The following is a 26,530-nucleotide window of genomic DNA, read 5'->3' as shown; positions in this document are numbered from 1 at the left end:
CACGTTAGCTCCCCTGCTATCTGAAGGACATTGAGTTGTTTAGGAACTGCATATCTCAATAGCCAGTAGGTATGAGCCCGAATAACACAAGATAAGATAATCCTTTATTGATCCCCTTGGGGGAAATTAGGGCATCATAGCAGCATGGGGGAGGGGAGTTACAGGTATAAGCAGGGTAATGGATGAAAGACATAAATATAGGGCAATACAATTAAATCTGAATATAAATATTTTAGAAAAAGAAACTGTGTAAACAATATAATTCATTCAGAATATAAAAATATGAGAAAAATAAACAGTATAAGGTGCAGGTGAGGGTCTGTACCCAAACTGGCATGATATACGTCATACGTGCAGGTTTTGGTGGTTAACATTCCTAATGGAGTTCTGCAGCTGTTAGTTCTCCAGCAGCAGTCCAGCATCAGATGGACACAGATATTTTTTATACTCAAATACAGTATTGTCAGTTATTATCCGGGGGGGTGCGGGGTCCCCTTTTATGATATGTGCTCCATTGACGTGACACGCTCCACCTAGGCAGCTCCAGTCATCCTAACCTCGTTCCCAGCTTTATCTCGTGAGATAACAGTCATCCTCATCTATACCAGCCCCCCCCCCCCCCCCCCCCCCACTGCATTATTCACATTAATTGAGACCGATACAAGCCTAGTGTGGCCGGTGAGGCTGCATTTTGTTCAACCCCCCGCAATGTATACATCAAAATTAAACTTAGAACCTGGATGTGTTCATTTCCCCCAATTAAAATGTCGATTTATTTGTGTCCTTTTCAACAAGTTAGTTAGTCTTTGAGGTCCCCTAAACATGTATTTGAGGTCTTTTGTTGGAAAAAAAAAACAAAAACACTCTGATTATGCATTCTAGCAGCCTCTATCCCTCTCTGTTTCAGGCCTGTTTTCAACTGTCTGTTTCTGTGCCTGTAACGAGCAAGCAGATTTTATTGTACAAATACAATAATTATCTTACATCTAACGGTGGTGCGCGAGCCTGTACCATCAAACTAAATTCAGACTTTCAGACTAGACATTGTATAGTTCAATATTCAATATTTGATCACCAAAACCCCCCAAAAAGCATAAAAAAGGCCCCCCGCCCGAAAAGGGCCTTTAAAAATCGGGCTTGCACGCTTTGCGCGCTCGGTTAAGATTAAGACACACATTCAATCTTTATTTATACTCGATAATACACTGAGTAATTAAACTAATTTACAGTGCCGTCGAGATGTTACATACACAAGTGTCACAGTGTGTTCATAAATATAAAGACATCAGACAATCAGAATAATTAAGAGCACATTTTAAAATACATAAAAAAAAAAAAAAAAAAGTATACACACAGGTATAGTGCCCATTTCAGCCTTTGAGCACCTGCCCCTCTAAGTCCTGTGCACATCCCTGCTTAACAACATAAAATGTCAAATTATCACATCAAAACAATAGCCATGACTTTACCTATAACAGCTGTTATCTGTCCCATAGCAGAGCAGCCATTCTTTGAGAGGTGAAGGTGAAGTGCGCGCTCGTGCAGGTTGGGAGGGACGTGTGGATGGATAAGGGGGCAGGGGTTGATAGTGGGGATGGCAAAGGTTCCATCACAGCACATTTTTATTTAATTTTTTTTAATCCTCACTTTCTCAGATTTTTCTGTTTTTCTCCCCGTCCCAATTTAGTAGTTGTGCCAATTCCCCCCTCCCCTACCTGGTTGTTGTGCGCATGTTCTCCTACCGGTCGGTACAAGGGAACCCTGAAGTCATCCGCACGCATCCTCCGACACATGTGGAGACAGCCAGTGACTCTTTTTTCACCTGGCAGCGAGGACTGTCATTGGTGAAGTGTAACGCGTGGGAGGTCACGCTGCCTTCATCAAGTCCTGCCTCCGCTGAGCAAGCGCCCAGACCGGACCTGTAGGCGTCGCTGTCCACAACCCCAGATTCCCACCCATGACTTGCCCTCCCCCTAACTCAGCCAAACGAGTTAGTATGACGATTAGCCCAAGCCTCAAGCAATGCTGACTCCGGGAGTCGAGACCGCAGCCTCTTGCATTGGTGACGAGCGCAATCTCCGCTACGCCACCTGACCGCGCCCATCACAGCACATCTGAATTTAGTTTTTGAAAATAATAATAGCTGAGAAATTATTCATAGTTACAATTCTTTTTTCACTATCTATATCACTAGTCTATATGAGATATAAATCTGAATATGGCATCGGATCCCCCATGTAAGAAAACTTACAAAAGCACATTTAATTCAGGTTTGTACCTTGTGTAGTCACACTTTTTTAAATTAGCCTAAAACAGCATTCTTACATTAAAATGCTTATATATCCAGATTTATAAGAGCTACTTGCATAAACTTGGTACCTGAAGAAAGCTAAGACTTGGGGGATTCCAATGATGGTGTCCAACACTGTACAGTTATTACCAAATTAGTGTACTATTCCTGCAAACACTGAAGAAATGTCATTTTTGTTATCCTCACCTATACAAAGATTACAGTTAGACAGTCAAAAACACCCTGTTACTCTCATGGTTGCACCCCAGTTATATTCCTACTTTCTTCCTCCATAGGTGCAGATGTTCTGTGCAAAGGTTCATGTCAGTAGAATAAAAAATTTGGGTTTAGCACCTGTTTTTTGTGGAGAGAGGGCCTGGTGGTGTCTAGTTTTTTACCAACTTCCAGTTCCGCATTCTACGATCTGATTGGCCACTGACGTTTCTGGTCGTGTGACATCTGCGCCAATCGTGTGACGCCTGTTTGGATTCAGCACCCCTTAATACCCCTAGAAATGTTGTGTACCAAAAATAAACACGAAATGCCTTCAGCACTTTAAACAAGCACATTTTCTGAAATTCTGCCTAGTCTATAGACTGTATAACGGGAAAAGGGGTGAGGGCCGAGTTCCACGATTGTTCTATGACGCAAAGACGTCTTTTAGAATATGATTTACGGAACAGCATTGTCAAAGACTAAATTTGGTAGCATGGGAAAGTTCTGTACTGGAAATATAAAACTGCCAGTATCATCTTCCATGGAGCAAATACTGTTCTTTCTTAGGTAGTCCCGATGCACTGCCTAAAATCTAATATCATATGACTGTAAATCGAGGCCAGGGTCTCATCTAATCAGTTCCATAAACTAACAGTTTCACACACACACACCAATACCCACATAATTTACAACAGGAGCACTGCATGATGTATTCATTGATATTTTTTTATTAACACCAAGAAAATAGATGAAATGAGAAAAAGACATCGTGTCCCCCTCTATTCATAACCAAGGTTTATGAAGTCAAGGTATTGTGGGAGTACATACAGTGGCTAAGGCTTGTATTATTACCAGAGCCATAATTTATCAGAGTACATGGGCCTAGAGTACACAGGCTATTTACAGCCGAACACATACTGTAAGCCTGTTAAGTAAAACACAAACGTGCAGTTGATTTAGTGATCTCACAGTTTTTTTGACAACTGAAACAGATGGGCAAGTCGCTCGCCACCAACGCTGGAGACGCTGGGTTCGAGCCCAGCTCTCGGCGTTGCTATCAGCTTGGCTGGTCGCTCATACTAACACAATTGGCAGTGTTAGGGGTGGGAAAGCTGATGGGTGGGTCCTGGGCATTGTGGACAGCGACCCCTACAGTTCGGTCGGGGCGCCTGCACAGCGAGGGTAGGATCTGGAGAAAGGTAGTGTGACCTTCCTCACGTTACACTCTCCCGTGAGAATCTGCGCTGCCAGGCTGGCTGCCGGCTGGCTGCACATGTGTCGGAGGAAAGCATGTGACAGTCTCCGGCCTCCCGGACCAACAGTAGGGGGGGGTGCGCAACAACCAGGAAGGGGGTTGGGAATTGGCATAACGACTAACAGTGGGATGGGAGAAAAAAAAAAAAAGAGAAAAAAAAAAAAAAGAAAAAAAGATAGACAACTGAAACAGAAACAGTAATTCTTAACCGTCGACTCATTTAACAGAAAAGAGGGCCTTGCCCTTCAGAAACTAAAAGAAGATCGGGCCTGCCCATTACAACAACGACACAAACTGAGCCAGAGTTACTGGCAGGCTTAAGGCCAAACAAATACTTGTTTAGGCTTTACATCAAGCTCAGCAAAACATAATATAATAATAAGGTAAAAATCAACAACCTTTAACCCTTTCACTACCACACTACAGAAGGTTAACCCTTTACTATCACACAGCAGACAGGTTAACCATTTGTCGTGTGGCAGTGAAAGGGTTAAAAAAACAGGATCTCTTTAGGACCCGTGGAAGAGGAGCATGGTGCTGAACAGGGCGTGGTCATAGAACTGCTCTGCCCTCATGGACCTCTGGTGTTCCACTTGGCTGCCTGCGGTACCGGTAGAACCCATGCTCTCAGACGGGCCCCTGTAGCTGCCGTGATGGTAGTGAAGGGTGGCCGGGTCCGGTGTCGGGTCACATCCGTTTGGGAGTCGCGGTTGGTTGTGACCGTTTGAGGGGATGTTTCCATAGAGAGGTTGGGCTGAAAATGAGACAAACTGTCAAAAGCCATTATGTACATTTAAAAAAGGTACACGCCAACATTATGGTAAATACGCCTTCTTCTCCAGAGTCAGACGAGATAAAATACCGATTTCCTCTCTGTGCTTCAGTAGAAAATAAGTCAGACTGCAAGCTAGCCTAGTTTAGCACATAATGAATGGAAGCGGATATGGATCAGCTAGCCTAGCTTAAAATTCAACAGCTAGGCTAGCCGATCCATATCCGCTTCCATCCATTTGTGCTAAGCTAGGCTAGCTTTCTACTGAACGCAGAGGGGGAATTGGTATATCCATATTCTTGTCTCGACTCTGGAGAAGACGGCGAGAGATTTTCCCATAATGTTGGCGTGTTCCTTTAACATAGAATGTTTCGATGACTGACCTCTAAGGTAATGTGTTCAGAAGAAGCAAACATTTGTGGATTTGGTTTTGCACAACTATTCCACAGAGGCCAATTAAAGAGTCCGCTGCAGTGTAGTATTCCAGTGTAGATTCCTTATCACATGAGCATACACACAAGACCACCTTAAGTCGTATGTATATATTTTCTGTTAGGATCTCTGGGTAACAGTACTGTATATTTGCATATCTTATATGTCACAAATGTAACAGTACTATATAGCTGTATGTCATGTATGTCCCTATGTCATGTCATGTATGTTGTGCATGTCATAAATGTCACTATGAATAGAAAATGGGGGACCCTGATGTAAACAAGACAAACGGCTTTCTCTGGTCTGCTTTCCCTTAACAATTGTGTGTATTGAGCCGTACTGTATTGTACCCATTCTGCAATCTGTTAAAAGTTTTCATTCATCATTAGTGACTTACAAGCACACTTATTATATACACACTGCTGCTACTTACACTGTAGATTATTATATATTCTTTTAATATAATTTATCCACCGTTCTTTACCTTGTAAAAAAAAAAAAAAACATATACATAGTATAGAATGTATAGATCGTTGTGTTCTTGTGTATTGTTGTTTACAAATCTAATACGGTTGATGAGCCGGGAAAAACAAGCATCTCACAACGTATGTACATTTAAAAAAAAGAAAGAAAAGCGGTGACAATAAAATAATCTGAATCGGAGCAACATTTTAAGCACACAGAAAAAACCTGTGAATCCATCCAGACTACACACAATGCAGTGAATCAATCTATGCGACACACACTGGCAATAGATTGCTGATCAATAGATTGTGAAATGTATTCCAGTAAAATTTACATAATCTAAAAAGATTCGACCTTAGACCATAACCACACTGAGTCTCATCCTGATCCACTCGTTTGCTCCTGACGTACAGTCAGTGTGATCTATGACACACTGCCCTAGTTCTTCTTGCCCGCCATTGGTTCAGCCATTGTGCTGAGTCAGGAAAATCCAAAACCCTTAACCCTTTCACTACCAAATGGTTAACCCTTTCACTGCAACAATACAGGTTAGCCCTTTCACTGCCACACGACAAAGGGTTAACCCTTTCACTGCTACAGCCGGCTAACCGTCTGTAGTGTGGTAGTGAAAGGGTTAACCTTCTGTAGTGTGGTAGTGAAAGGTTAACCTTCTGTAGTGTCGTAGTGAAAGGGTTAACAGACTGAATGTGAGCCAAAGGCAGACACAGGGATAATTCTGAGAGTTAAGATGGCTGCACTTCAGTGTCCCAATGTGAACTCACTGTAAGGGAGATTACAATGTGTTAGGGAATAATAACTTTATTACTTGCTTGCTAATTTCAGAGATGACACTAATCCTTGACCACTGCATGCAAAAACACCCACGAATCATGAGCCAATCACAATGATTTAATGAGTTTACACCGGCCAACAGAGAAACTAAATCTGCTCAGTAGGCATCAGAAGCTCTAATTCGTGTCAATATGCAGTAAACTCTTCAACATTTGAAGTTGAATAAACAGGCACCACCAGTAACAAAGTATAACAAAAAAGAAAGTGCAGAATTTCCTTAAAATAGCTCAAGATAATTTATCAATGTGTACAGATGCATGCTAATGGAGGACTGTATCAAGCATGGCTGCCCCCATTAATGATGTCACTCAGTCCTCCTAATCTACCCCACAATGCAAAGCGTCTGAACGCATCTTCTTTTTCCATTAGCTAACATTAGCGCCAACATTAGAGCTAACATTAGCACTAGCATTAGAGATAACATTAGCTACCAAACTTTAGAGCTAACGCCAACACAAGCTACCGTTATTCAAATACCATCTTTGATTAAAGGGATAGTTGGGATTTTTGGACATTAAGTTGTATGGAATACTTGCTAGTAGTGTAGTTGATAACAATGTCATTAGCTTACTCGACTGTGTTCTAGCAAGTATTCCATACATACAACCCAATGTCCAAAAATCCAAACCATTTGGTAGCAGACATAGCAGCTCTGATGTTTGGTAGCAAATGCCAGCGCTAATGCTTGCTAACAGACAGAGAGAGGATGCTAGATGCTTTGCATTGAGACAATATTTTAAATGTTGACGTCAAACATAGTTGTCTTGAACACAGCCCACTTGTAAAATAGGAACCAATTACTATAAAGTGTAAGTGTTATCAATAAATATATACAGATATATAAGCCTTAACAAGTACTTTGTGTAGTAAATGTGTAGCATTTAGACCTTAACCATTACCCAGTCCACACCATCATTCACGCCATACAAAATAAAGCACCATTTCTCCTCTGACAAAAGGTTGACAAAAGGAAAAACATACTAGCACTAAGTGAAAAACCAATCTCCCGGACACATGTCACAGCAAACGAGGCCTACAGGCTACAGCAAGCTTAGTGTACAGGCTACATTCATGTTAATATATGCTTTGGCATAAAAAACATTTAACATAAAACAAAAACACCAGAAAACTTTATAGTATTTCACTATTAATTTAAAATCTTTAAAAATCTGACTAATAAAACGTTCCCTTCCATCTCTTGAGGCAGGAACATTACAATGGCTTTCCCTATTAGCTCATCTGTAAATCCATAACATTGAGGTCACAACAATGGCAGTAGCCAGTTGTTAACAGTTTATACACAAGGTGAATTATGAGATCGTTGGATCATTTAAGCTGCATATCCTCCAGTTATGCTACAAAAATAATACAATGAAAAACATCAATGCCACCCCCTTTGATCCAACTTTAGTTTGGTCTAATTTCTTCCGCTAAAGCAAACGTGACCTATATTTGCTGTGCTGGGCAAATATGTTATCGTAGGAATGCTCATCACGTGTGTAATCAAGAAAAGAAAAACAAATCTGTACAGTTGTGCAAAACAAAAGTCACCCTTTTGTTGTCTTCTGGGCTTTGCATAAAAAAATCTAAGGATTATACAAGTATGTTCTGTATAAATCAGAATATGTCAAAGCTACCGATATGCCAACAAACCATGAATTCTAAAGAAAATATTTTCTCACACTAGTATGATCAGGTAAATATTTGATACAAGGAAAGCGAAAATACAGTACACAAATACTGCCATATTTTCTCAAATATATGTCTACACTGTGTGAAAACACCCACACCCGTGTAAAATGTAATGAAGACCACCAGCCAAAAACATTCTGCACAGCCGAACACCAGACTGTGCATAGACACAGCGCCCTCTACAGGTAGGCGTAGGAGTTGGTGCAGCGGCAGGGGATCTGCATGGAGGCCACAGTAATGATCTCCAGCTCTTTAGGTGCAGCAGGATTTGACCCATGATCCACTCTCCCCCGGTACCGACTCTGGTCCGTAGGGCCTGGCCCTGGTGGGGCTGCAGCAAACCCATTCAGCCCAAATGCAAAGGGTCCTGGCCCACCTGTGCATTGAGTCAACGCAGATTCCACATTCATGCTTTCCATATCGACGTCGGCAGCACCACCAAGAGGCCCGTTCCCGTTCAGCATTCCCGGTGGCATGCCCAGACCTGTGCAGAAACAGTGCCACCGTGTGGACGACAGAGGAATGATTAATACACATCTGAATGATAACAGGAGAAACTCAAGACATTCAAACTGACTGCTCTACTCAACGGGCATTAGGAACTGGAAAACAGAACTGAAACAGGAAAAACATGAAATTAGCTATGTTCTATAGACACTTTCTAACCGTTTGACAACATGAACATTCTAAATGGGCCTGAGATAATTTTCTGTTGCAGTTTCTGCAGGGGTTCTCAAACTTTTTTATACCACAACCCCATTATATTTAGGATCTTTTTTGGCGACCCCACACTTAATGTATCACGTCATTTCAACGTGGAATTAAGGAATATCAAAATTAAAGCACACGTTGTTGAACTTGATCATGGATATTTATTAGAACGTTTTATTACAGCACTGTGTTATCAATACACATTTATAAAACGAGGCATATTTAGCCAAAATATGTTGCCAGAACATGGTCCAAAGCCGTTCCCTTAGCAACGAAGTTCTTCTGAAAAGGTCTATTAATTAGGTGCAGCCAGACTCAGAAAGGTCTTTATTGCCAAGTAGTTCAACACATACAAGGAATTTGATTTGGTGGTTTTTTGCATGTGACATTAACCCTTTCACTACCACACTACAGAAGGTTAACCTTTCACTACCACACTACAGACGGTTAACTTTTCACTACCACACTACAGACGGTTAACCTTTCACTACCACACTACAGACGGTTAACAGTCTGTAGTGTGATAGTGAAAGGGTTAACCTTATGTAGTGTGGTAGTGAAAAGGTTAACCATTTGCCATGTGGCAGTGAAAGGGTTAACCATCTGTATTGTCGCAGTGAAAGGGTTAACCATTTGGTAGTGTGAAAGGGTTAACGGACAATTACGGTAGAATAAAATAAAATGGAATATAAACTAAATTAAAATAGAATAGAAGCACACTAGAATAGCATTACAAACATAAAATAGGCCGGGTTGTACAATTGTGCACAATGTGGTCGAGTATATACACTAATTCAAATACAAATAACAATACAGTGGGATGGAATATTTAGCAGGGCTGTGCAATTGAGCAGTAATTGGACGACAAAGTACTAACAGTGAAGTATGAACAAGCAGGAAAGAGTTTTAATTGTATACACAATTAGCCTTCAATAAAGTAAGACTGCAGAGGGAGTTTTGGAAGATGTTTGCAAGACGTTTGCTTCATTTCAATAAGCTTTGCTACAGTATTTCAATGTATTTTAGTCCTCTGAATATTCGCTAGTTCAAACAACCTCAACCTCTAAACCGAGTGGTTCAGAATAACACGGTTCTACTGTCTGCAACATAGGCCCAACTCCACAAGAAATAATGACAACATTTAGCAAAAGGAAGATACTTCAACCAGTTACAGTATGTTCCCCATCCCAGATTACTCAGTCACCTCTCGGGCAACTAAGGTCACTGAACTGGAAGTACTCCAGCTTTCTTCTGCAACATGAAACTCTGCTCCAGAGCTGTTGGCCGTTGCCCAGCCAAAACAGGCCAAATGCACGTGGTCACCACCACCAGAATCATGTTCCTCTGACACACAACATTGTGATGTTGCATAATTCAGTCAATAGTTTATATTAAGTCACCAATTCCTGGTCCTGCCTAGATGATATTTTAAGCTGTGGTATGTGATCAAGTACTGTCGTCAGTTGTGTAAAACCCACCGGGGAACACCGACACGGTAGAAACAAATGGAATCTCTTCCACGTCTCATCTGCTGGGCTGCACCACTTTAGTCTCTTTCCCAATAAATAAATAAATAAATAAATAAATAAATAAATAAATAAATAAATAAATAAATAAATAAATAAATAAATAAATAAATATGCCTCATAGTTTGATCACACTGCCCACTGGCTCAGATGTGTATATTCAGAGTTAAAATAGGTAGTGTAAACAATATAATAAGCTTTTCTACTGTACTATAATTCTATTGCCTGTATTCATGTCTTCTACTATTACCCTGCCCATACATGTACCTCCCCTCCCCCATGCTGCTATGATGCCTGAATTTCCCCAAGGGGATCAATAAAGGAATATCTTATCTTAACACCATTTATGATGCTCGATTGACCAGGATCAAAACATAAGAGAATTATTAGTCACTACCCAAGACCCTTACCCACCCAAGAAAAAACCCCTGCTTGATTTACTGAATGCATGACTTTATTTGACAATATATAAAACACAGGGATTAAAGCAAAAAAAAATCTCCTGACTGAAATTTTTTTCAGGCCAAGTCATATTCTTATTTTAACCTCCACTGTATTTCTTTTTAATAGCGTTGGCGTTTTAAGGGAGCCTACTTGTTTCGGTTTCGTCGATAATCCAATGTACAGTTACCCCCCCACCCCGCCTACCCAACCCTTCCCTCCCCAACCACCTCCAATGTACAGTCCCCCCCCCCTCCACCCAACCTCCTCCAATGTACAGTTTCTTCGTCAAATGTATATGCTCTCTTTTTTAGACTCTTATTGTATCACAAACAATACTGTATTTGTAAATCTGGTACGTCATAAATGTATAGATGTAGCAGTATTATCTATCTGTATGTCATGCATGTCATATATGTTATGATGAATTGAAAATGGGGGACCCTGATGTAAACAAGAGGAAAGTCTTTCTCTGGTCTGCAACCCCTTGACAATTGTGTGTATTGAGCTGTACTGTATTGTACCCATTCTGCAATCTGTTATAACAATCAATCAATATTTAACCGATTGCAGAATGGGTACAATACAGTATGGCTCAATACACACAATTGTTAAGGGGATGCAGACCAGAGAAAGACGTTTGTCTTGTTTACATCATCAGGGTCCCCCATTTTCAATTCATAGTGACATTTATGACATGCATGACATTGACATCATGACATTTATGGCATATGGACATACTACAGGTATATAGTACTGTTACATTTGTGACATATACGATATGCAAATATACAGTAATGTTACCCATAGATCCTGACAGAGATTATACATATGATGGGGAGGAGACTGTACATTAGGAGGGGGTGGGTGGGTGGGTGAAAATATACAGTACCGTTACCCATAGATCCTAAGAGAGATTATATGCATATGATGGGGAGGAGACTGTACATTAGGAGGGGGTGGTGGGAGAGAAATATACATACGGTGGGGAGAGAATATATACAGTGGGGAGGAGACTGTCTATAGATACACCTGTGTGATGTTGCTACGGAGTTAAGCTAATAAACGTATACTCACAACCACAGTAGGGGACTCACATATTGTACTGTGAAGTAACACGACAATGACAAACGTGTTGTTCCGTTTTTCTTTTTGACATTGTTGCGGCACACGGAACAAGTTAACTCACCACTACAGCCCCCAGTAGCGCTGCCTAGCCAGTCTCTTCAAATGTCCTCTCCTCTCGATCCTTTTCATCTGAGAAACCCGCGGTGGGTTCTCTTTTTAGTGGCCGGCTTACTCCTTCCATTTAACCGACGCTATTAAGCTAACGTTAGCTAATCGGTATATAGCAGCGAGCCGAGTGCAAGCAGCGTGGTGGCTGTGACTGATTGATTGATTGAAAACTTTATTAACAGATTGCAGAATGGGTACAATACAGTACAGCTCAATACACACAATTGTTAAGGGGATGCAGACCAGAGAAAGACTTTCGTCTTGTTTACACCAGGGTCCCCCATTTTCAATTCATCAGGACATATATGACATACAGATAGTCAGTACTGCTACATCTATACATTTATGACATACCAGATTTGCAAATACAGTACTGTTTGTGATACAGAAGGAGTCAAGAAAAGGGAGTATATACATTTGACGTAGAAACTGTACATTGGAGGAGGTTGGGTGGGGGGGGTTGGGTACACTGGGATATTGACAACCATACTGGGTAATTTACATTGGAGGTGGGTGGGGGGGCACATTGTATAAACAAGCAAAACTGTACATTGAGGGGGGGGGGGGGGGGACTCTGTACAAACAAACAAAATTGTACATTGGACTATTGACAAGACCATACTAGGTAAATGACTGTACATTGGAGGGGGTTGGGTTAGGATATTTACAGGGGCCAGTGTTGCATTGCAGTCTCCCGTAGGTGTCTCTTGAGAGAGGTTTTGAAAGTGGGTAGTGATCCACATTCCTTTACAGCTTTGGGTAGGGCGTTCCACATTGATGTGGCATAATTGCGAAACGTGTTTAGTCCCTTATTTGAGCCGAATCTGGGTTTAACATGATTTGTGGAGCTCCCTCTGGTGTTGTGATCGTGGTATTCACTGACCTTTGGGAAGTATTTTGCCATGTACATGGGTACCTTGGTCGTGTAGTGTATCTTGTAGACCAGGCCCATTGCAAGTTGCTGTACTCCGTCATCTACTCTAAGCCATCCTAGGTTGTCAAAGTGGGCAGGGGTGAGGTGGGTTCTAGGAGTAAGGTCAAGCAGTAGTCTGACCAGTTTGTTTTGAGATGTTTGTAATTTTGTTTTTAGCGCCTTTGAGGTGCTTTGGTACCATGAGGTGCAAGCATAGTCGTAGTACCCCTGAATGAGTGCTCCTGCCAGAGTCTTCAGGGTATTCTTGTTTACCAGAGAGGAGATCCGGTACAAGAATCGAGTTCGTTGGTTGACTTTTTTTATTACATTGGATGCCATTTTGTCACAGGAGAGATTAGCCTCTAGGATGGAACCCAGGTAGGTAATTTCATCTTTCCTTGTGACAATATTGTCACCCACTGTAACTGAGAAGCCGTCGGTCTTGCTGAGTTTGTTATTTGAACCGAAGAGAATGGACTCTGTTTTGCCCATGTGTAATGATAGTTTGTTATCAGCGAGCCATATGCAGATTCTGCCTAGTTCAGAGCTGAGGGTTTTTTCAACCTGTAACTTGTTCTTGTCAGAGACCAGCAGGGCTGAGTCGTCCGCAAACAGGAACAAGTTGCTGTTTGTACGTTGGTAAACAAGCAGTTGACGCGTGAGGCTGCAAAAAAGGCGACTCGTAAAACCAAAACACACCGCAGTTTTTAATTATTTTACATGACTATTTTGTTACCCTGCCATGTGGCGGACAAACTTCTCAGACCTCGCAATTGTCACTCGCCCAATAGCCTGCAGCTGCAACCGCGGAGCGAGCCTCCGGAGTGAGCAGCGTAATCCTGTCTCTCGAGTCGCTGAGTGATGATGACTGCTTGGCGCGATAGGGAAAAAAAGCCCTTTTCCATATTTGGCGCCTCTGATTGGCTCAATTTTGTTTCAATCTGTATGCATCTACAAATCATATTATACCAGGTAGCCAATTCCGTCAGACTGCGAATCAAATGGACGGATCTCCCCAATCAAATTGACGGAAATCCGTCTGGAGACGGAATGCTTTAATGCATGAAAACAACACGTGACAGAAGCACAGTGTGGAAATACTGCCAAGGATGGACACAAAAAAGCTCAGAGCTTATTTCCATTGTGGTCCTTGTAGGGGAACGAAATGAGACATGCATCATACAGACATCATAAAACTGAACGACCACCTACCATCAGTTCTCGCCTTCTTGACCCGATTGGTGTCCATGCTATCGAATGACCTCTTCCTGTTGGGCCCTCCGTTCAGGAAGCCCCGTCCCTGGATCACGGGGGGAGAGTGGCCTCCGTTCTGGGCAGCGGTATTCAGACAGAACCCGCCGGGCTGGGTCTGGGACGGAGCTTGGTTCCGCTGGAGGTTCTGGGCGTTGGAGAGAACCTCCGCGCACTCGTTGAACCCCTGGGCGTGGGCCAGGTCAGCGGCAGACAGCCCAGTGGCATTCCTCATACTGCACAATGGGAAAACAACAGTGTTGGAAAGACCCCACGACCTTTAAGAGTTCACAGACGTACAGACACACACACACACGCACACAAACAAATGCTGGATAACACAATCACTCATACACTGACGCACACAAAAGGACATACAGTAACGTTACATAAACTACCTGGGCTGCACCAATTTCTCACAACATCCTCGTCATCTCCTTGAGATGGCGGCTGATCCTTTAGGATCATTTCATCTTCTATAAAAGTGGAACTAAAATTGTAAAACAAATAAATTGTTATGTCTGCTGCAAAAGGACATGATTAACATAGCTGATATAATGCACACGTTCGACACCTGAAGAAAGATCTAAATATGTGACTTAAAGGGCTGGGTTTACACCCGAGAGGAAGGCAGAGGATGAAATAACGTGTGGTGATGCAAATCTCGTCCCAGGAAAGACCGGATATCCAGGAGTCGTCGACAGTAGCGTCAAATTTCAAGGCAGTCACAATTGACTCGGTTGATGAGATAGTTGAAGGATATTTGTGGAGTTGAAAGAAAATTTTGAAGACACTTATGTTGTGATGGGATTGTTTGCAATCATCAAGAGGGGGGCATTAGTTTGCATGTGTGTGTGTGTGTATATTCTGAGGACGTGTAATTGTGGATGCAAGAAGGATAAACAATTAAAATCTTGAAAACTTCAAAGAGAAAGGCAACAAGAGAGACGCAGACATTTCAGATATGGGAATTTTTCAAGGATGAGTCAAGGATTAAGAAATCCATCAGCCTGGGTCCAGTGAGAAATCCATCAGCCTGGGTCCAGTGAGAAATCCATCAGCCGGGGTCCAGTGAGACCAGTAGCAAAGGCTGCCACGTTTTCAACTGCATGTTGTACGACAAATAAAATAATTGTGAAATAAAGAACAAGAGAGAACCATGGACTGAAAGTGTAAGAGATCCGGAAGTCTTCTTCTCTTCACGTCGCTTGAAGAGAGGCAGATGGGCACGACGAAAAGAACATTTGTTGTCAGAATGGATATTGTAGGGTAGTTAGATTTGGATTCAGGTGTGTGTGTGCATCAAATAGTTTAGTTAATCATACCCAGTTGCAGCAAGAACATTGTGACCCTCTCAGTGAGATTATGAATGAGCAAACAGCAATTCAGTTAGTACTGGATTTCGTAGGCATGACGTACTTATGCGATTTTCATATTTCAACCCTTGGTAGTCAATATAGTGACAATGTCATTGGGTGGCCACAGGGAGAAGAACCAGGTGGATACTGTTAACTAGATCAAATGTAGGTCTATATTTCACATCTTTACTATGATTCTAATACCATAAAACTATCATATGGAAACGATTCTCTTCTACCAGGGTCACAATGGCCAAGATTGCAGTGACTGTTCTACGTGCACCACCGAGGCCATGGATCAGCTTCTTACCGTCTTCTGTCCGTGGTCTGTCAACGTGGTTTCATTGCTGGGTTAAGTACTTCTATTCTATTCACATATGCTTAACACTTGTATCTATCTATGTCCGCCCATCACAATCACGCGAGCTGTCTAACGCCTGTCCTGTTTCCCTGCGAGTGGCTGTCTCGTAGTGATGACTGGAGTGCTGGGCGTCCCGCGATGATGACGGGGAGGTTGCGACCCTCTCTGCGCCGTCTCCGGCTGTCTCGGAGTGATGACCGGAGTGTTGTACGTCCCGTGATTAAGACGGGGAGGACGCAACCCTCTTTGCGCCGCCCCTGTGCCTCAAATAGATCCGCTATCAGCTCTATCTTTAATCTTTCAAAATGTTCAGTTGCTATCGCTATCAGCTCTATCTTAAATTTTTCAAAATGTTCAGTTGCTATTGCATGCACTCATCTGTGTTTCACTACACACATGAGTGCATGCTTACCAACTGTCCGTCTGCAACACTACTATCACCGACATCTAAGAAGGGAGATCCCCCCTTGAATGGCCCTTCTAAGGTTTCTCTCCTCCACATTGCCTGTGGTGCATTTTTTCCTATTGCTAGGTTTTAGTGAGTTTTTCCTTACCTTCGCGTGGGGTATGTCTGGGAGTGTTGCATTAATTTATTTTGCATTTATTTTAAATTTGTTGGACCTTATGGTGTTCTTGACTTATTGTGATGTTTCTTCTTGACTTGTTTAAAGAAGACGTGTCCGGCCCATGGGGACATTAACCGTCGGGTCTTACAAATAAATTTGATTTATTTGATTTGATTTACCAAGTTGAATGATGTGACAGAAGCAATAAATTGGGTTTAACCCTTTCACTACCACACGACAGACGGATAACAGTCTGTCGTGTGGTAGTGAAAGGGTTAACCTTCTGTAGTGTGGTTGTGAAAGGGTTAACCCTTTGTCGTGTGGCAGTGAAAGGGTTAACCTTTTGGTAGTGTGGTAGTGAAATGGTTAAAAGTAACATGCAAGCAAAGAAATAGTATTTCAAAACAGTTTGTTGAAGTTCCTGGCATTTTGTTTAGGAAAACGTGAAAAAATTCCTTTGAAATGGTGCAGTGCCCATGGCTGGCTTATTTACCGGAACGAACTGTAAATAAGCTGGTCAGAAAGGCCAGTAACGTGGTAGGGGCGGAGCTGGACTCTAGAGGTGGTGGCGGAGAGGAGGAGTCTGGTTAAACTCCATGCCATCAGGGACAACCCCTCCCACCCACTACACACTTGGCTAACAGAAGGAGCACGTTCAGTGCTAGACGTGGGATTATGCCCCCCTCCGGCGAAATTGAGGGGCGGATTTGCGGTGATGGAGAAATGTGTGGGCAGCAGGTTGAGTGATATTTGAGAGTGCTCTTTTGACCGAGAGAGAGACGTTAAGCGCTCGGCTGAATTGAAACACAGCTTCCCTCGTTGGAGCAGGTTTTACAGACTCACAATCCCAAACGGACCTAAATAATATTTTAAAATCAAAGTATGAATACAACTCTATTCTGGGCAGAAGCACTCGTTACAGCAAACCTCTGTGTTTTGGTACCGTTTGTTTGCACATTTGCGATCGTTCCGTCACCGGGGAGCGTCATTACTTTTACCAACCGATTTCCAGTTCCGCGTTCTGCTATCTGATTGGTAAAAGTATAGACGCCACCGGCGACGCTGATTCGCTCCCAAAACCACGTTTTCAAGTGGTCCCGGCAGAGTGTAGCTTAATCCCAGCGGAAGAGTGCAAGAGCGCTTCCGCATTCTTCGCCGCGCATGCGCATGAGGTCCCTGCTTAGTTCAGACGCCCCATTCAACACGGTTAATCACAGATATAATATAATAATAATATATATACGCGATGGACGCAGCAGGCGATCTTCTTGCTGTCATTACATCCATGTATGTGATTGAAAAGTGTATTAACAGATTGCAGAATGGGTACAGTACAGCTCAATGTGCATCTTCTCTTCTGTGTTTGTTTCCTTATTTGATCAATCGCAGAGAGTGCTGGGCACTCTGTTACCGGGGCGCGCGCGGTCTCCTCACCCGGGGAAATAACACAAACAATTATGCTGAAGCAGCTACGACTCCGAGTACCACATAACCGCATCGCTGCTTCAGCATAATTGTTTGTGTTATTTCCCCGGGTGAGGAGACCGCGCGCGCCCCGGTAACCGAGTGCCCAGCACTCTCTGCGATTGATCAAATAAGGAAACAAACACAGAAGAGAAGATGCACATTGAGCTGTACTGTACTGTACCCATTCTGCAATCTGTTAAAACACTTTTCAATCAATCACATACATGGATGTAATGACAGCAAGAAGATCGCCTGCTGCGTCCATCGCGTATATATATTATTATTATATTATATCTGTGATTAACCGTGTTGAATGGGGCGTCTGAACTAAGCAGGGACCTCATGCGCATGCGCGGCGAAGAATGCGGAAGCGCTCTTGCACTCTTCCGCTGGGATTAAGCTACACGCGTCCCGGCATGGAGCGAATCATTACACTAATTTTGAGGCAATCATGCTCTGATTCGACCCCGGATGGCTAGTGAGAAAGCCCCCTCCCGAGATGTAGCACTGGACGGCACAGGAAGTCCTTCATTCCAACAGCCATCAGACTTTATAATACATCACTGAGCACATGGTGACAGTACCATCTTCCTGGACTTTTACAATTTTACACTTACTGTATATTTTATATTAGAATGTAACATAGGAAATGTATATCCTGGACCGTATTTTATTCTCAGGCTTATTTTTTATTCGTATTCGTGACTTTTGTTTTTGTCTACCCAAATGTTTACTGTGGGAGATTTGTAGTGCCAAATTTCCCTCGGGATGAATAAGTATTTATTCTATTCTATTCATTCAGCTCGATTGTTTGGATGCAGAACAGAAACATGGAGACACTGCTGCACTTGTTGAGAGGCTACACGTCATCAGATTCTAGTGCATAACGAGTTCCTGGGGAACAACAAGCAGGTCTTTGTGTGAGAAGTGGGGCTTCTGACCACGTGACGAGGCTTTCACTTCCTATTGGAGATGAGGGGAAGAGATGAACACTTGACCTTCATGTAGATTGTATCAGGGGAAAGCACCAACAGGACCCTCTCCAGGGACAATATGAACTAAGCAGAGCATGCTCCGTGGAAAATAAAATCAGGTTCATAGCTACATTCACGTTGTACTATTTTATGGAAAAACCAAATGACATTGTCACCCTTACTACTTATTAGATATAGGCGTCCTTATTTGAAATGAATTACCGTTTGCTCATTCATAAGTGTGTTCATAACCTGTCCTTTTTCTAAACACGTATCTAAACGGCTGTTAAATCAAAGAATGAAAACATTGTGTTCAGTAAATAGTGCACACATGACATTTCAGCAAAATCAAAATCAAAGTCTTGCATTAACTTGCATACACCACCCATCCCCCTCCACAGAAAAAAGGAAAGAAATTAACGCTTCCAAGGAAATATGTAACATGTAATGCATTTAAATTGAAAATGTCTTTGACAAGTTAAGACAGACTGGTCTCACTATAAAGAATATAAGTTCTACTGTTCAACACTAGAAATCTACAGGGAGAGTGGTCCACGCAAACTGTAGTTTGAAGGAAATAGCAAAAAGCAAGGAAAGATAACTGATTGAATTGCTATTATTTCCCATTAAAGAGATAAAGTGCAGTTCAATAAAAAAAAAAATTATATTATTTTATTTAAGATGTTAACACTTTGGATGACAGCGACGCGTTTTGTCATCAGTTCATGCCGCCAGTTGAGTGCCGGCAACGCTATATAGCGTTTGTTTGTCGTATTTTTTTTATTGGCGATTTTAATTCATATTTCATCAATCGAGCCTCACGCTAGTGTTGCAGAGTCTCTCTGAGCTCAATTGGGAAGATACCGCCCCCTATCGTCTCTCCCTGTGTAACTGCACCCCATTAGTTTAGACTGATGAAAGGGGGGGGGGGGGGCAGTTTCCTCATTTTACTTTTCAGTCAAGCCAACTGAAGAGACCGAAGTAATCGCCGGCCCTCAGAACAGCGTGGATTATGTATTTCCAGCACCCAACACTGAATCAATAAATGCGATCGATATTTGGAATGGCGATCAGGAATTGGAATAATCTTTTTTGATAACATCTGATCTGAGGTAAGGAATCTATTTTACCAGTCTTGGGGTAATCAGTAGGCATGGGCGGTATGACGGTATTAATGTATACCGGGGTATTTAGAGATACCGACGGTATTGAAAATCAATACCGTCAAAATCACAGATCCATTTCAGTTTATATTACAGTGAAACGTTGTTTTAACAGTGGTTGGTTGTAGTGCACTGCACACACGCGCCAGCAGAGGGCGAGACCAGTCCTCGAGTCACTAGTGGAGCGAGGCAGCTGGTTCTCTATACACAGGAGGAGTACACAGGAGGAGATGGGGAAACCCCGCTTCACTGGAAATTAAATGAGTCGAGACACGCTTACCGTTGCTGCGGGCTAACTGGCTGTTCTGAGAGCTAACTGTTGTGTATGTGTATCACAACGGTGGTCACGCTTTACGGTAATGTTGCGACAGTGCTGTGAAAATACCGTAAAACGTTGTGGTAATGAGTGTGTGTTGTTGTGGACTGGTGGAACAAGCAAATAAACGGTAAAACGTTACGTCGCAGTCCGGTGCGTTTTTGAATACACAATACTAACGTTACTAGTACTAGGGTGTTGCGGGGCTCCTGGCTACCATTCTGAGAGTTAACGTTAGTATTACTAGGATGCTGCGGGCTTCTGGCTAGTGGCTCCATTCTGAGAGCTAATGATAGTAGCACTCGGATGCTGCAGGCTAACTGGCCATCTCCGCGACTTGTTTACTTGGTAACACGGGTTGCCCCCCCCCCCCCGCTGATGAAAATGAAAGTCATACCGTTCAATACCGTACACTGCGGTATTATATAATCAAGGTATAACGGTATGAAAAAAGTGATACCGCCCAAGCCTAGTAATCAGCTTTTTTCACAGATATATCAATGTGTCCCATATATGCGTGTGTGTGCGTGTGTGTGTGTGCTCGCTGATCAGGAAATGAGAATATACTTTTCAGATCGCTTCTATAGGGTGCATAAGTACACATACTATAGATAATCTAGCGTTTATTTGAAAACTATTCATAAATAGGCAGAGAAATGACAACATTTGTGTATGCCAGAATATTCCAGTAAATGCCATTTATCACGGAATCTATATATTTTCCTGAAAAACGAGGGCTTTTCAAAATGCTATAAAACATGAACAGATTAACACTTTCTCTGCCGGGCTTATATCCATCCTAAACCATCCTCTGCCAGCACTATTTGTCTATGGAGATGTTCACCTTTGCAGGGCTATAACTTTTTAAAATGTATTGCTAAATTGACATTACTACGGCCCATTCAACATCAATTATCTATCGTTCAGGATGTAGGAACGTTTTACTTTTTCATTCACACATTCATACTAAAATACCGTCTAGAGTATAAATATGTTATCGTTTTCTGCTGTATTTCATAGAACGTGAGATATAGGTATAAATGCATATAGATGATCAAAAGCAGTTTGATACCGATCAACGTTATATAAAAAATTGCAACTGTACATGGTCCTAAACGTTATGACTGGTCATCTGCAAGTGAATAATTTGTTTATAATTCAATGGCCGACGTTAAATGATTCATGTAGTATGGGTGATATATTGATCAGAGCAGTTTGTATCGAAAATGGTAAAGAAAAACGCTGAAACTCACCCCAGTCTCCTCATAGCGTGGAGTGGAGCAAAAAGATCGCTATTATGGGATGTTGATCGATGCGATCCATTTCCGGGTTGTATATTACTAATACACGTCCAAATCATGTTGATTATTGTGTTATGGCAAAGATCAATATCCACAGTGTCTGTATTGAGCCCCGGGACGATAAGAGAGTGGCCGGACGAAAATAGGGGACGGACCAAGCACTTCCGGCCACTTCCGGTTTGGCAACTCGTCGATCGGCCACGAGGTGGCGGTATTGAAGCGTTGCAGAGTTGTGATGGCCCAGACAGCATCACCCAAGACTCCGTGAGTGAAATATGAATACCATGATGAAAATATGAAATATTGATCTCAAAAACGCCTTACGGAGTTATTGGCAGACAACGCATGGCGGAGAAACCCGCCTTAACCCGTTATTGGCGCAGAATGGGTAAAAAAACAATCCGTTTCGACAATGTTGACTGCAAACAAGTCATTGATAAGCGACGGGCAGATTAGACACATAGCCATAATTTAAGACCGAAATTATGCATTCACAATGCTATCATTGAAGTGGGTGCTGGCATTTAACCACGTTTTACCATGTTCACCAGTGGTAATCAAAGTGTTAAAGATAAAAAAAATTATTAAGTGATAAAAAAAAACAATATCTTACAGCAACAGCTTGTTCACCTCCGCCTTGTTTTGGGCTAAGAGGAGAATCCAAGTAGGTGTCGATATACCTCTCTGAGCTGTTGCAGTTCTATACACCTTCTCGCTCTCTCAGACCAGCTGACCAGCTGCTCCTAGTAGTGCCTACAACTAGGCGTAAGCTCAGGGGGGCCGTGCCTTCTCCGCTGTCGCCCCCAAAATGTGGAACGAGCTGCCGCTGCAGATTAGGCAGGCCTCATCACTGCCCCGTTTCAAAGGCCTCCTTAAGACCCACCTTTTCTCTCTGGCTTTCGACACCATGTAGCTTGTTGATTTTATGATCTTATTGCTTTACTGTGTTATTGTTGTATCGTTTTGTTACTGTGTCCTTTGCTTTTAAATATTTTTTTAAGTACTCTGATCTATTTAAATTTGTATTGCTGCCTATGTTTACCTTTTTTTTTTGTACTCCGTTTTTTTTTATCTATCTATTTTTAGTGCTGCTTATAGTTTTTTAATATGCTCCCTCTGTACAGCACTTTGTGCCCCTGTGGCTGTTAAAGCGCTTTATAAATAAAGTTGGATTGGATTGGATACATTAAAATATACATTTATCAGTACAATAAGAAGGCATACATTTAGACCTTTTTGACAGGGTATGAAAACCCAAATAATTTGTAGACTTGAAAAAAATATTATGGTTGAAACTGCAATAATAAAAAGTTGTGAATTATATATGGTCTACATCATGTGCCTACTAACTTGAATAGACCGTTTGAATGACCCATTAAACGATTCTCAATGTTATTCGGTAGGTATAATTATATATAAAAAAAAATTAATAGTTTTGGAAGGAAACATTTAAGATAGCTTGGTCATATGACTGTAAAATTGTTTAATATGTTAATTGGTGAAACACGGACTGAAAATGGCAAATATAGTAAGTCTTTGCATATAGATGCATATCGATGCCAGCAGAGGATGGTATAGAGGTAAGTCCCTCCTGTTAACCCCCATGGGACCCTATTTCAGAAAGAAATCAGTGGCGAGAGACAAATAATTTCTTATCCCGTTTTGAGTTCTGCCATAAATTACACATACAGTAATGATGTTTGTCATTTTAAAAGATAATTTTACAAGTCAAGAAAGTTGATTGACAAGCAAGTTAGCTAGAATTATCGATATCTTTTGATGCTATAACGTACAGTCGCCTGGCTGCCATTTACATAAATTGACAAACATCATTCATTCATGGAACAATTCAAAGGGATCTCTTGCCACTATCGTCATATTTCATCCAAAATAGGTTTCCATGTGGGTCCAGGGGAAGGGGAGGGCCTCTCTATAGACTATTACTAGTTCAAATGAACAGTAATAATAACCAAGCTATGAAGACTTCTTGCCTTAAAAAGGAACATTTTATATTTCTTGAATCTTGCCGCTTTGCTTAAAATGTCCATTCTCTCCACAACTCAATATTCAAAAGTGAAAATGAACCACCTAAGTGTAAAACAGATAAAAGTAAAATTTGCAGAAATTCTCAGAATGCTACAGTAATTCACAGTATACTGAACAACGCAAATGTTATCCTTTTTAGTGAGACCCAACATCTGTACATACATCTATTGCAAGTTTGCTATAATGATTGCAAAGGAAGCGTTAATTCTTTTTAAATGCCTGGTATGCTTTGCTTTTCAGTCCTAAGCACACATGTCTTCTCTTGCTACCCCCTACCCTTCCAGAGGGAACCTAGTATCATGCTACATGACGACTTGGGACTCACATGATTAAACTCCACATAACGGGCTCCTATGGTTAGTTAAATTAAAACAAACAAAAACAGAAAACAAAAACTGGATAGAGGAACAGTCATGGATAATAAGCAAAGCATGCAGGTCTAATTTTATTTATAGACTTGATTCATAAAGTCCTAGCATTAAAACCAATCACCGCAAGAAATACCTCAACAGTTTGCCAGTGTGTAGATAGGAAGCGATAGTGAGAACACTCAATGCCACAACAGTGCGGCTATCCCAGGGAACGTGGCAGACTCAGCAGTGTCTATTCTCCCCCTTTCTAGGATTAAATCAAGTCAAGTCCAATTCAATGGCTGGAAAACATTAGGACGTACGTTTCCGTTTCTGTTAACAGTACAGGAAAAAAAATAGGTTTTCTTTTAGACTTATTGTCACTTTCATGAAAGAACAGGTGACAAGAGATTAGATGTCAAAAACAGATTGTATGTTATCATTGTATTGGGTTAATACTGTAAGTGACAAACAAAATAAAACAATAGAGACCTTGCACGGAATGTTGGTGTAGTTCTTTCTTCTGGTATGGCTGCCTGTAACCGGTGGTAACCACTTTCAAAAGAAAATACCTAATTTCTATGCCGTGGTAGAGTGGGTAAAAAGCACATTACTGTTCTACTGTGACTTGTTTACAAGATCCAGTAATAAGACGCCAACATATTATGTTTTTGTTTATATATTTCTCACACATAGCAGCCGTTGGTTTACACATAACCATTGTCTCTTCCATTGCCATGTGCAAAACAACGGTTGCCATGTTACAGGCAGCCATGCTGGAAGAAAGAACTACACAAACATTCTGTGCAAGGCCTCTATTTTTTTCTATGAGGCAAAAATATTCTGTGCAATAAAATGACAGTGAAGAACTATAGCAACATGATGATTGTTAGCATCATACAGTTAATAGTTCACGTAACACTGCTGTGCAAATCTAAGCCACCTCGCTGAGCTGCTCTGAGCTTTTCGCTTGGCTCCATTCTACCCAGAGGCTCTCCTCTCACTGTCCTTTGTGGATTCTCCTCGTTTACTAGTGGACAACCTTAACACCTTTGAGGCTCATGACTTTAAAGAAAATAAAAAGATACAATGAACAAAATATAATCTGCCTACTATTTATTTGTTATGAATTACACAATCAAGACTGTCTTTTTTTATATAATCTGCCTACTATTTATTTGTTATGAATTACACAATCAAGACCGTCTTATTTTGTATGCTAAATTATTCTAAATTATAGTAAGTATACCAATTATTTTTCAGAACTAGAATATTTGATCTGAAATCCATGAATATAGACATGGGGGGGGGGGTAATCTAATGATAAACCAAGATACCTGCCGCCATGTCTGTTAAAGAGGAACGCCATCAGGGAAGTGGAATTTGTCTTTGTTGATGCAAGACTGGAGACCGAAAGAGACTTTCTTCTGAGACGGAAGCATCAAATGTCTGCCAGTTGTTTGAGAGACTCGAAACATCCAGATGGGTCAGCAGGGTACAGAAACAGCAGTGTTTAGAATGTCTGCCAGTTGTTTGTGAGACTCAAAACATCCAGATGGGTCACAAGGTACAGAAACAGCAGCGTTTAGAATGTCTGCCAGTTGTTTGTGAGACTCAAAACATCCAGATGGGTCACAAGGTACAGAAACAGCAGAGTTTAGAATGTCTGCCAGTTGTTTGAGAGACTCAAAACATCCAGATGGGTCACAAGGTACAGAAACAGCAGCGTTTAGAATGTCTGCCAGTTGTTTGAGAGACTCAAAACATCCAGATGGGTCAGCAGGGTACAGAAACAGCAGCGTTTAGAATGTCTGCCAGTTGTTTGTGAGACTCAAAACATCCAGATGGGTCACAAGGTACAGAAACAGCAGCGTTTAGAATGTCTGCCAGTTGTTTGTGAGACTCAAAACATCCAGATGGGTCACAAGGTACAGAAACAGCAGAGTTTAGAATGTCTGCCAGTTGTTTGCGAGACTCAAAACATCCAGGTGGGTCAGCAGGGTACAGAAAAAGCAGTGTTTAGATGTCATTAACTTTGCCAATGTACTAATCCTCTGTAAACCGATATGATGCTAGTACTATGGTTGTGGTGTATCTCAATTTGAAGAGTAATTGCTTTGTTGGATAACCGATGGCCGTAGGACCACGCAGCAATGAAAGAAGAAAGCTTGCTTCATCTTCAGGAATTAGGAGTCTGCATGCTTGGGTTTCTGTTTGGCAGAGGCGTTGGTGGATATTTCTGATGGTTGTTGACAGAGTGAGATGCAGCAGTTGTGGTCAGTTAACTGACAAAAGGGTCTTGGAGGGGAGATGGTAAGCAAGTAGGCGAGCTGCCAAGTGCTAAAATGTCCAGGGAAACATGAGATCAGAATCCAGATCTTCAGCAGAAATGAGGAGAGGTCCCCTTTAGTGCCAGAAAACAAGTAGAATGGCAAGAGAAGTAAAAAGTAAGAACATTAGCCATTTTCAAGGAGGCTGATATGAAAAGTCAACTAGGCAATAGGCTATCGTTTAAAAAAAAAAGTAGGTGGCTGTACAGGAATAGCTATCAACCTGGACCCTCTGCAATTTGC

The 26,530-nt window shown here is 41.7% G+C and overlaps 1 protein-coding gene across 2 annotated transcripts in view; it reads right to left on the bottom strand.

Moving 5' to 3' along the window:
- Positions 1-3,274: 3,274 nt before the first annotated feature.
- Positions 3,275-26,530, bottom strand: part of LOC311229093 (ankyrin repeat domain-containing protein 10-like) — a 62,554-nt gene continuing 39,298 nt past the window's right edge. The window contains exons 4-6 of one of the 2 annotated variants that reach the window (XM_084315102.1): positions 14,017-14,291; positions 8,354-8,461; positions 3,275-4,515 (exon numbers count right to left, since the gene is read on the bottom strand). In XM_084315102.1, coding sequence (XP_084171228.1) covers positions 4,271-4,515; positions 8,354-8,461; positions 14,017-14,291 — 628 coding nt within the window. In that variant the 3' untranslated portion in view covers positions 3,275-4,270. The remainder of the gene's footprint in view (positions 4,516-8,353; positions 8,462-14,016; positions 14,292-26,530) is intronic. The other variant, XM_084315103.1, reaches the window with a different exon arrangement.

This window comes from Notolepis coatsorum (genome assembly GCF_963971535.1).
Source record: "Notolepis coatsorum genome assembly, chromosome: 5".
Taxonomy (NCBI): domain Eukaryota; kingdom Metazoa; phylum Chordata; class Actinopteri; order Aulopiformes; family Paralepididae; genus Notolepis; species Notolepis coatsorum.
The sequence above is the reverse complement of the archived record's forward strand: the minus strand, read 5'-3'. Positions and strand labels throughout refer to the sequence as shown.